The following is a 12,458-nucleotide window of genomic DNA, read 5'->3' as shown; positions in this document are numbered from 1 at the left end:
ATATATATATATATATATATATATATATATATAACTCATGTTATGACTTCAACAAAAACAGGGTTAAATATACAACAGCATAAGGGAAATGAGCAGATTTTTTTAGGTATAGAACATGCACCTGTGATACAAAATCTATTTATTTGAACACTTTTTCATATAATTTTGGTTAATAAATGACCCTATGTAGCAGATGCATTTATGCATTTTTAGGCTACAGCAGTTTCTATTTAAATACCATTATATTTTAGAAATTTTCAGACCTAAAAATTACCACATCTCCAATCTTATTTTTCTAAGTGTTTTAGATTGGAAATGTAGAACATTATGTTTATTAACAAATGAAATGTGTTTTTCATTATAATGTCTGCAATCGAACCTTTGGCAAAGATAATTGGAGATCTCTCTTTGTGTTGTTTTTAAATGTGCTTTATCTCATTTTTAAAAGACAATTTTTGTATTACTCCTCTTCCCAGCTGCAAATGTCAGACTAACCATCAGAGGGATTACGTGACTCAGCATGCTGATATTGGGCATTGCGTCCCGTACAACAGATATATTAATAATTTAGCTGACTTATTACGACACAGTCACCATCTGGGCTGTGAGACAGGTGCACTGTGAAACATTTGCTGAGACTCTGGCAGGGAGCCTATAGAGAGCCGACTCTGGGGGCAGCTGAGGACACTGATCTGTATGGAGGCTCACACAAGTCTGTCAGATGCAGCGAGCGTTCGGGAATTTCTGCCAGATCAGCTTGTCGCAAAGGAGCATGTGGTGATGTCAGTTGTTGCTGGCTATTTCAAGCTTGTGGTCGTTCTCTGAAAAGTTTTGTTAAGGACTTCTCTTGATGTTTTATCATCTTTTTACTGCCGTTGTACTCAATGTGTTTCAATCAATCAATCAATCAATCCAATTTTATTTGTATAGCACATTTCAGCAACAAGGCATTTCAAAGTGCTTTACATCATTACAAACACAGAAACACAATGCAAGATAGAATCAACAATCAAAACACAGCATTAAGTCAGGTTCCATCAATAAATTTGTAATCGATTACATTTCAAATACAATTCTAAACAGGTGGGTTTTTAGTCGAGATTTAAAAGAAGTCAGTGTTTCAGCTGTTTTACAGTTTTCTGGAAGTTTGTTCCAAATTTGTGGTGCATAGATGCTGAAAGCTGCTTCTCCTCGTTTGGTTCTGGTTCTGGGGATTCAGAGCAGACCAGAACCGGAAGACCTGAGAGGTCTGGAGGGTTGATACAACAACAGCAGATCTTTAATGTATTGTGGTGCTAAGCCGTTCAGTGATTTATAAACTAACAACAGTATTTTAAAGTCTATTTTTTGAGCTACAGGGAGCCAGTGTAGGGACTTTAAAGCTGGTGTTATGTGCTCTATCTTCCTGGTTTTAGTGAGAACGCGAGCAGCAGCATTCTGGATCAGCTGCAGCTGTTTAATTGATTTGTTGGACAGACCTGTGAAGACGCTGTTGCAATAATCAATACGACTGAAGATGATGTTTGCCTACTTTCTTTGCGTCTCAGAATTTTAAAAGTATTGCTTGCACTTAAGATATATAAAATATGTATTGTTGTGTTCATTTTTGTGTGGATGTAATCTCTTGAACCATATAGCTAGGCCCAAACAAAAATAAGGAATATCTATTTATTTAAATCTGGACCCAAGTTTGAAAAAGCACACACTGAATTCACACTGTTGTCATCAATTAAACCAAAAAAAGAAATAAGAAAAAAAAAAAAAGACATGGGTATTGAAACAGAAACATCAGCAAGCTGCAACTAATTTAGGCGCATAATAAACTAGTCATCAGCAGGTTTACCCCTGTTTATAAAAGCAGAAGTTTAGTCTGAATCGAACAGGTGTTTGCTAACCTAATACCAAGACAGAGACATCATAAAGTGGCTATAAAGCTAATGCAAAACAATTTGGAGTCATTTATTCAACTGTGAAAATTTTCATTATTGGAATATATTATTAGTGGAATATATTCAAAATAGCTTCCAGAGTGAATATCTTAGCAAATGCACCCTAAGTGTAAATTAGGGTGAATTACAAAAAAAAAAAAAAAACACAATTTTATCTCAGGCCTCAGTTAGCAGTTAGTAATGCTAATGTTCATGACACTAAATTACAAATAAACTGTAGCTTGTTTGAAAGTGTTGTCAAAAGTAAACTACAGTCTCCTGTGTGATGTAAACCAAACAGCATTTCCACACAAACATAATAGTGTTTTCTAGTTGTTGTTTGATGAAAACAACAACTAAGTAAAGTTTAATTTCATCCCTTTTTAAAGTGTCCAGAGCATAATTTATGTAGATAAAATTTCCGCAGTTCCTATTATTTAAATATGTAGTAAGGATAATTAATTAGTAAATGTGTGCACTGGGATAGAGTAAAAGAACTATCTAATGCAAATGGACAGCTCACATGTGTTTTGCTACCTCAGAGCAAAGATCTGTCTTCTTCTGTTAGCACACAGTCTGATGCGTTTTAGATAGCGAGTGAGGCAGAGTCTGGCAGTGAGTCGCCTCCAGCAGGAATGTGTGGGAATCTTGAAACAGATGAAGTTAGTCCAAACAGCTCTATACTCAGCAATAGGTATGCATATAAAAATGATTGGTTTTCCGTTAACCTTCCTGTCCTGATTAGTGGTGTGTGATGAACATAAAAGCAAAAGGCCTATTTCTTAGTGAAACTCATTTATTGTATTTTAAAGATGTGTTCTCATGTTTTTATTCTGCTTATTGCTTTGACTTTTATACCAAGTACAATGCTGCTCTCATTTACTTATCTTTTAGTGGGAACTCTCTGCATTCTACATCCTTTTGCAAAAGCTTGTTTAGACTGATTTCATCATAAGTATTTTTGTATGTTTGTGCAAGGCAGGTAGCATCTGCTGAAAGGTGTGCCATTCAATACACATTGTGTAACTGTGATGTGATTGGCCACCCACAAAGTGCTTTTCTACTCTTGTGCCATCATTAGAAATGTGATACTGGGATTAGAATATCTCTTATTTCAGGATCACTCCCTCCCTTCACACTCACAAAATTATAGGTTACATTGATCCAAAGGTCCTATTACTGTACCTATGAACTGAGAGCGGTGGTTTCAAAATCACCTCATGTGATGAGTCGTGTGGAGGGCAGCAAAGCTACAGGCAGAGCTAATGTTTGCCATGCAAACTGTTTTCTTTTTGTGTGTCATCATTGGTCTTTGCTTGTTTCTCTGCAGATTTTCTTGACATACATTTTGTTTGTAAGATATAATATGGTCCTCCATATGAGAAGGACCAGAATAAATTAAATTTATATGTTTATGTTTTTATTTTGATAAGAGTAAAACATATATACAAAACATACTGTATATACAATTTTCCAAGAGTATGTCGTGTACTCGTTTCCTAACAAAATGAAGGTCAAAACTTGACTGTGGTCTTTTAGTGTTACAACAAATTGTTTTTCTTATAAAGAAAAATGGCTAAAACCAGTAATAATGAAAAAATAAATGGATAAATAAATTCTGATTATTTTTCTAACTTTATATATTTGTTTATTTAGTTGAGTAAAATGTTTTAATGTTTTATTTTTTTTAATGAACATCTTTGCTTATAAATACAAAGAAAAACAAAGAAACGGAACACAAAATGTTACAAAATATACCAGGGGTGTACATTTCAACAGTAACGTTTGGAATTTAATTTAACTTGCAGTTAATCGAAAATGATCAGCAGAGGGCGCTGTTGGCGTCTTTCTGTTTAATGTTGAGGGCAATGCCTCAAAAGCTACCTTGTCTTAGTAATTCAGTTTAAAAAGTTAAAGATAGACAGACTGTATTGAAATACAGCCCTCCTATATCTTTCACTAAAATTCTAAGTTGCTGAGATGCGCACATGTTTAAACCTCAAATACAAACCCACAAATTATCAGACAAAAATTCTTAGCAGAACCCCCCCCACCACCAAAATTTAATCTTTCCGATTTTACATTTGTTTTTTGTTGGGGGTTTTTCCCCGTTAAACTCATCATCATTATCAACATCATCTATTGTTTTTCATGTATTCTTTTTATTTGAATTTGACTAGTGTTTGTGTGAATCTGCAAAGAGATTATATATGTTTTGTACATTCAGGCTGGATTGCTCCAAACAAAGTTTCATTATGCTGCGGTGTAGCATCACAACATAATTTAGAAGTTGTTTATACTATAACAATTATAATCTAAAGGAAAAAAAAAAACCCGCTGGGGTTTAGCAAGTTGTTGGTAAGATATTTATTTCAAAATGAATTGGCACACAGTTTATTAAAATATAGAACGGCTATTCCTACAAAAAAAAAAAAAACTTAATACGGATAAAATATAAAGATTGTTTGCAACTGCATCATTTTACATGCTTGCAAAAAAACCCTCTTTGCCTGACAATGCAGAATGACGATGATTGAATGTTTGTATAAACACTCTGTTAACGTCACATTTACTCTTCACGAAGAAGCAGAAGACGGTAAACTTTGCGTGTTTATAATTAACTCCTGACCTTCTCATGTGAAGGTCAAACAGCTCTCTGGTTTCATTTGTTCTGGGGTTTAGGCCCATCTGTGCAGCCATGCTTGGGGGCATGGATGAACTAGCAACAATGAATGGAAACTTTGTGTGAAGGAGTTTATTTTCACACAGACAGCATTGTCAGTTGTAGAGGTTGCAGCACACAGCTGATGCATTCATCAGTCACAGCTTGTAGATAAGGCGTCTGGAGCAAAGATATCATGGAGAGGTTTGAGGACTATATTCAAAAACAGGTAAATCTTTAAAAGCAGATCAATAAAATCAACAATGCAACAGGAGGAATTTCCCACTTTCTTCCTGGCCTGACACTGCACGGTGACCAAACCCATCATAATGTTTGCCAAAGCTGTCATTACAAGATACAAATGAATACATACAATTTCAAGAGAGAGGGCAATAAATGCAGGACAGAAAGGTTGTCTGCCTCTACCTGGCCTCACTCGGGCTGGGTGAGCTGCATTCCTCTTCATTCCTCTTCGTTCCTCTTGTGTTTATCAACAGGCAGAGACAGGCATTTTTCTTATTTGAGAGCACCAGCTGGTGCAGATGCTATCCAAATGACAGACTGATTTATTTCATTTCATAAAAAGAAGAGAAAGGCATCAGTTTTTTTCCAGTTCAGACAAGAAATTTCCATCTTGAAGGAAAAAAAAAAATCCTTTACCATTTATCACTGGAATTTTTGGTCTCAAATGACTAGACTGACCTTTTTCCCCCATCTTGCTTTGTATCCTATGTGGGGCACGGCATTTTGCAAATTATATTTCTTATGGTTTTCTGGCTGCCACCCAAATATCCAATGTTGTGGAGTGACTAACTAATATTTGTCCTGTTCTGTTGGTGGTATTTCCCACCTGAGCCATGGATCTCTGCAACTTGATGTTCCTTAACAAACTTTTGAGGCCTTTGCTGAACAGCTGGACTTTTGCTGACATTAAATTGAACACAGAAGTGTTAACTATTTACTTCTGAGGGCAATTGGTGAACTCAGATTTTTATTACTTTCAAAACCATGAATCATTCTCCTTCAACTTCACAGGTACTGACTGTTTTGTGTTTGTCTATCACACATAGTAAAAAATATTAAAATATTTTGGTTGGTCAAACTGTGAAACAGTTTAAGATGGTTACTAGTGAAGTGTCTTTGAGGACTGATTTTAAGTAGTGTAAAATGTGCTGCATTTTTTCTAATTGATATCTTGTATGACCAAAACTATATTTATGTCATATAGACAAATATGTCCATTGAGATTATGGGGAAAGTAAAATAAATAAATAAATGTGGGTGGCTTCTATAATTTGTGTACAAGGCCATATAATTCAACAGGTGTTCTGAAATGGTTACAGGTTTTATATTTGAACAAATTTCGATGCTATTTTCTCACTTTTGTTTCCGAGGTGAAAGTCTGAAGGCACAGATTTCTGCTCTACGGATGTGGCTTAGTGGAGAGCCCAAATATGAGTTCTGCAGAAGAGAGGGGGTGTGTGTGGGGGTGTGTTTGTGTGTGTCATTTATTCTCTCCCTGCCCCCTATCAGTCCTTTCCCAACAACAGATCTGTGCACATGTGCATCTGTACGTGCGTCTCCTAGCGTTGGTGTGGTAGAGATAGCGTAACAGATGAAGCACATAACCAGTCTGGTGGTTTCTGTCTGTGCCAGAAAAGACACTGAAACCGGAAGTGTTCTTTGCCCTCCAAATTAATAGTATAAATTCCATAACCAATTTCTATGTCTGTATTGCTACAGAATAGAAATGTGCAAACTCACATATCTAAAAATGTAGGTGTTTATAATGTGAGTGTGAATTAGTGACTATAGCTGCACTGTAAGTACTGTACTATGAGTACTTTTATATTGGCCCATTTCCAGTCACACCATAATTTAATCCATTCATATTAATTTCTGTCTGTCACAGTAATAAATTTCGATGGACAATAAATTTCCCCAGAAGTTATTGTGATAATATAATGATAATGGCATACTAATGCAAGTACACTCTCTCAAAGAGCAATAAACTTTAATATCCTATGAACATTTAACACTGGAACTGGAAGACATTTTAAAAATTCCAAAATGAATAAACAAAACATCGAAACAACAAATAAAATCGATACTACTTAAGTCTGTAAGCAAAACTGTCCTTCAGGAAGAGAGGCTAGTTGAAACCAATGCACCAGGCTGAAGCTTTTGTCATCCAGTCATTAATAGAGAGACAGAGAAACAAGAGAAAAACAATCATGCAAATGGGAATGCTCAAACTCATTTTAATTCATAATGCGATTTATTAAATATTATTACTTATTGTGCCAGTCTTAAACAGCCCTTCTAATTTTACATAAATTTTGTTGTTAAACTAAATATTAGTGTGCCTCTCTTTTGCACATTTGTATCCTCCGTACTGTGTGCATTTTGTTAATTTGCATTACAGTGCAATGGGTTATGTCTGCTGCTGTAGCAAAAGCATTTCCCTGAATTAATGTGTAAGCTTTTATTATGAAAAGCCCGACAGGAAGTGTTTCGCTTTGACTGTTCATTTGACTTGACACAACACAGACGCCTGGTCTCGGTTGAGGAGGGAAGGGCTGGTAAAAGTCCGTCTAGTACCTTGAAACCACTCCCTTTGGTCTGACGGCGGTACTGTTCTTACTACGAACAGGCTTTCACTTCGCTTTACCTTACGCTATTTATTTGTTAGTTAAAAAACTTTCAAGACTCGTAAATCTATCGGTAGTGGTTAGTAGTCAAAGTTTTTGCTCTTGGAAGCCTCCAGAAACTTTTTCTCTGCGGACGCGGACTTGCTGACAGAACAGCATGGTGTTAAAGTCGGAAGAAGGAGTCGGTGAGTAAAAAAAAAAAAAAAGTAGTAGAGCGACATTTTCGGTCTCAAGAATGTCTTTAGGGCACCTCTAAAAACCCTACTTGTCCTTTGAAAGCCATAATTGTGTGAGGTCTTAAGTTCATAAATGCATGTGAAGAATGTCTGCTGGCTTTCTTCTGTTTCTCTTCCCCTTTTTACACAGTTCTTCCACGTTTTTTAATAGTGTTAATATTCTCTGTTTTAGCCATTTAAGAGCTCAAAAATGTAAATAAACTGCTGTAATATTATCTATGCTTTTATGTTCTCGTTTTCTGTTAAAACATGCATTTTCTTGTTTATGTTCATGATTTATTCATGATTCTTTGTAAAGCATCGTCTTGTTTTTGTTTAAGCGTGATGGATGCAATTTCTTCCCACATGATCAGACACTTTTAATGTCTATTAATCTTCCTTTGGTTTGTCCACAGTATTGTTTCCTGAATGCACAGCAACTGGTGGGACTAAGCTTCTCCTAAATGTAGCAGTCAATGTTGTTTAATATAGTTTTACTATAAACCTCTGGAATATATATACTGTTAATATTACAACATTTGGTTGTAAAGCTTTTACACAACATTCTTTCATACTGTGTGATACATTTTGTGTCACTATAATGAGTGAGTGGGTTGCTCCTTGGTATGAGACAGAAGGCCTCTTTCATCTCCTTGGCTTGGTTTAGCCTGGCAACATTAATAATTAGCAGCCGTGACTTGCGTCACTGTTAATCATGTTGGATAATAGCGAACGTCTGACTGATCCGGGTGGAAGCTGCTGGCCTTTTGTTCTGCTGGTCTTACACTACCCTGCCTCGGTGAACCAGGCTGGCACACACATACAGCTGTCTCTTTTTATAGTTGCAGCCAAACCAATGAGAGGAGCAGTCGATTCCCTTTGAGTTCATTTGTCTCTGCCACTTAAAAGTGGCTGGTCCGAGAGGGGGTGGGGGGGTAAACTAGTTTTCTCTAATGGTTTTCTAATAAACGGAGCTGAAAGCTCTAATGGGTCCTGTGGTACCGTGCACCGTGGCTGGCACTAATGCCCTGGTAGTTTGATAATCTTCATCATCTCCCTATAATCACATTTCTGTCTTTTTTTCTGCATCTGTGGCTTACCTGCTCCGCACTCCACCATAGTGGAAAATGGATTTAATGTACAGGGAAGGAAAGTGTTGTTATTTGGAAGCTCAATCCTTACTTGGTTTCCTGCACGGTTGACTTAGAGAATACATTCAGTACTCAAATGCTGTCATGTATTTCAGTCTGTTTTACAGTCAGATGTAGGTGTGTTTAAATCAACATCTTGTGTTTGGAGTACATGTGAAGAATTCAAATGTTTAGTGTCATAAAAGCCTTATGCAAGCATAAAATAACACAAACTGGCAGCAGTCATAGTTACTAAATGTCTTTATTCCCTGCTATATTTTCTTGTACAGAACAACAGATGGCTCATAATATCCACTCTATTTTTACCCTGTTGTGAAAGTTGTTTTGTTGTAAAAGTTGGTTTACAATGATCTGAAAATGGGTCTTTTAACTAGTTTTTAAGATGTTATTTTTTTTATATTGGTAAAGTCCGGAAATGTTTTTTTTTTTTTTTTGCAGTTTTTATTATGTTGTTTCTGTCAAGGCATTGACAAGCTGTGAATCCCAGTTGGCTAGTATTCAAAGTACTTCACACCAAACTAATGTAAAGATCAAGAGGTAATGATGATTCTCAGAACAGCCAAGTTGTTTTTAGTCACCAGTGCACAGTTTAGCATGAAGGTTATAGGTTAAATGATAAATACACAAAGAGTCTATATTCTTTATCATTTTTGCCTACTGGTTTGTGGACTAAATACATCCTGTGCTTCACCTGATAGTTTCGGAAACCTGAGATACCACCAAACACCGACTTCTCAACAAGGCATTTAGTGTTCATGCCGTGTCACATCAGGTCAATACTTCCCTAACATTTTATAACCTCTCCATTTTGTATTTCCGCTGTAAGAGAAGTTATTCAGTTCTGTACCACCCTTAATTGCTCTTCAAATTAAGGCAAAGTTGTTTAAAATGCTAAGTTTTGGGTTTAATTAAACCTTTTTCTGTTCCGAACCATGATTTAGGCATAACTGTTACACCCGTTGTTGTTTATAATCTTATGTATAAAATATAATAGAAACCATTGTGCCAGTGAGACAAGTCCAAGCTTGATATATGAATAAATTTCTCTGATGATTCATCTAGTTGGGATAACAGGCTTTACCGTCCCATCTCCAAACATTCCTGAACTTCTAGTCATTTGTCAGACAGCATGTTAATGCTAAACAGTATTTTAAAGTATTTTAGTACTGTGAAAATGTGGATATGTTCTTTCTTGGTTTCTTTTACTGCTGTTCATTATGTTACTTTTCGTCTCATAGTGCTGATGAGTGTGACTTTCAGGTTTGTCTGCAACAGGTAAAGACATGCCTCTAGTTGTGTTTTTCCTGTAAGACCTTTGTTTGTTATCATTCTTGTTACAGCCCATAGATTCAAAATAGCACTTGGCAGAAACTATATTGAAAATATTTGGAGGTGTGTTCATCAAATAGAAATTTACTGGATTATGATTTGGTTAGGCTGAAACAGATTTTTTCTGAGACATTTTAGGTTTTTGAAACTATACATTTGTACATTGTTGCATAAAAAATTATTCTCTGTGGATAAGATCTTTTTTGTTTTACAAATGATTTCAGGCAAAAGACGGGCTATAGAAAGAATGCATTTTGTTTATCACCTGAGCTGTGTGGCTACTTTGTTGTGATTCTGTTTTTGCTTATTATTTTTCAGTGCATGCATGATTTTTGCCATCGGGTTAAAAGAATAACTTTTTTCATAATTTCCTCTCCTGGGGTTTAAACTTTTACTCCTCCACAAACTAAACAGAACAGTGCACAAACAGGAAGCCAGGAGTTTGACAATGCCTTCAACAGGAAATGACTTTCGGCATTTTGTGTGTGGGTGAAAACTTCTAGAGAAAAGCAAGACGGATACAAACTGAAACCATGTATAGCGGCGCTTCACGTTGACTAAAACAAATCTTCCATCTTTCACATCATGGGTTGTGGGACGTGTGTATGTCTACCGGGCACTAGAATGTTGACAATAGGACGTCCCCTGATAAGAATCAAGATTAACGGCACCAGTGGGACAAAGGAAGGCATTGTGGGAAGTAGCAGCGCTTCCGCTTTTGAGGGATAACATAGAGCAAGCCTCTATAGAAAACAGTAAATGCAAATAAAACAGCAGATTATTAAATAAAGCTTTAGTGCACTGTCCATAGCCATGAATCTGGTTTGCGTGTGTGTTTGTAGGCATGAAGTTGCTGCAGGTTTAGAAAGTTGAGCCTTATGTCTGTTTGCTTTAGACTGGAGCTGCACAGTTCCCAGGCCTCGCTATACATTCTCCAGCTCTGGTTCCCACCCACTCACATCCTCCGGTCCTCACATTCCTGCACAGCAGCTTTGACATCCCGCGCCGGGACAAGATGTCCTGGTGTCCGTTTTGTCTGAACACACCCCCTTTCTCCCAAACTTATTCTCTAGCATGTCTGTAACTTGGAAGACAAGATGCCCGAAGAAATTTAAGTTAATTAGTGCCATAAAATATACGCATTTTAGTTTTTTATAAGATGCTGCTCGTTGGTGTTTTAAAGAGACGGGAACTGTAAAAACACCCAACTTTAGATGTTGTGCTTGTGGTTAGTGAGGATGCAGACATGAACTCAACACATTGGAAATCCCTGCCTCACATTTCAGACTTTCATTTCGATCTCTAAAGAAGAAAAGCCAAAAGAAAAAAACTAGTTCCAAGAAAGAAGCCCTGTTGTACATTATTCAGTGTTAGTCTTTTAAAGTTTAATGTAAACAATTAGGTCATATCTCTATCAGTGGTACCTGCAGATAAAAAATTACCAACCTAAAAACACATGCGTAGCAAAAACAAATCTGTGCAAGAGGAATAAATGTTTTTAATGGGAATTAAACACTGAAAATGTTCTTTTTAAATTTTTTTTGACCCTCTGAACAATAATTAAATATGCAGAGCACATCATTTATTGCAAATTTTATCTGAGGAATTAAATTAACATTGTTTTATTTTTCTTTTATTTGTCTTAATATAATGTTTTGAATATTTGCCATTGCATCTTGTTGCCATGTTGATGCCATTCCTGTGGATTAAACTTAAACCACTAACTATGGGCTCTTGCTTAGTTTGACCTAATCAAAGTTTTAAATAATAATACAAACTCATTTATTGACTAACTTAAATGGTGTCTTTGTAAAACAATAGCAACATAAACAAATCAATTGGTCAGAAATTAGAACTTTAATTTTGGTCAAATACTGAAAAGCAAAACATTTATTCTACAGTTGACTCATCTTGCATCACTTCGAAGCAGAAGCAGGTAATAAAACTCAAAAATGCTTTAATGCTGAAATAGGACATCCTTGTTGTTATTTCTTCAATATCTTTTTGTATTCAAACGAGCACCTTTGTCGGAGAGCCTGCAAACGAAATAAAATAAAAACATCATGGCCATTTGGATTGTGAAGAATACATTACGTCTGCATCAGTCAGAAATAAACCTGGTTAGTGTAAGGATGCTACAAAAAGTGGCAGCTTAACTAAATAATAGTTCTTGCTTTGAACAATGTTAAAATTATTCCATCTATTTTTTTTCTATTTATTGATATAGTTGCTTGTGTGTGAAAAGACATATTTGTGTTTTCAGTAATAGTGACGCTTCTTTATTTTTGTGGGTTTTTTGAGGTAATTTAGAGGGAAACCTTCTGTTGCTGTGATATAATATTTTCCACATAGGTACTCACTATAATAGTAGCTAACACTACCTTAAGTGTGAACTGTAACGCCACGTGTTGGCTGACACCAGACAGAGGAAGCTCTGTCACTGTGAGGCGGTGAGGTTCAGCCGACACAGCAGAGGCCTCCAGCTTGACTCATCCGTCTCCAAGCAGACGTGAGGCAAGCTC

At 36.2% G+C, this 12,458-nt stretch overlaps 1 protein-coding gene across 3 annotated transcripts in view; it reads left to right on the top strand.

The window, feature by feature from the left end:
* The window catches only part of cyth1a (cytohesin 1a), a 40,673-nt gene that overhangs the window by 6,949 nt on the left and 21,266 nt on the right, over positions 1-12,458 (top strand). The window contains exon 1 of one of the 3 annotated variants that reach the window (XM_032587224.1): positions 7,139-7,426. The exons of the other annotated variants lie outside the window; for them this stretch is intronic. Coding sequence (XP_032443115.1) covers positions 7,399-7,426 — 28 coding nt within the window. The 5' untranslated portion in view covers positions 7,139-7,398. Of the gene's footprint in view, positions 1-7,138; positions 7,427-12,458 lie in introns of those variants that run through there. 3 annotated transcript variants of the gene reach the window in all.

Source organism: Xiphophorus hellerii, chromosome 16 (genome assembly GCF_003331165.1).
Source record: "Xiphophorus hellerii strain 12219 chromosome 16, Xiphophorus_hellerii-4.1, whole genome shotgun sequence".
In the NCBI taxonomy this organism is placed as follows: domain Eukaryota; kingdom Metazoa; phylum Chordata; class Actinopteri; order Cyprinodontiformes; family Poeciliidae; genus Xiphophorus; species Xiphophorus hellerii.
This window is presented reverse-complemented; position numbering and strand designations above follow the sequence as displayed.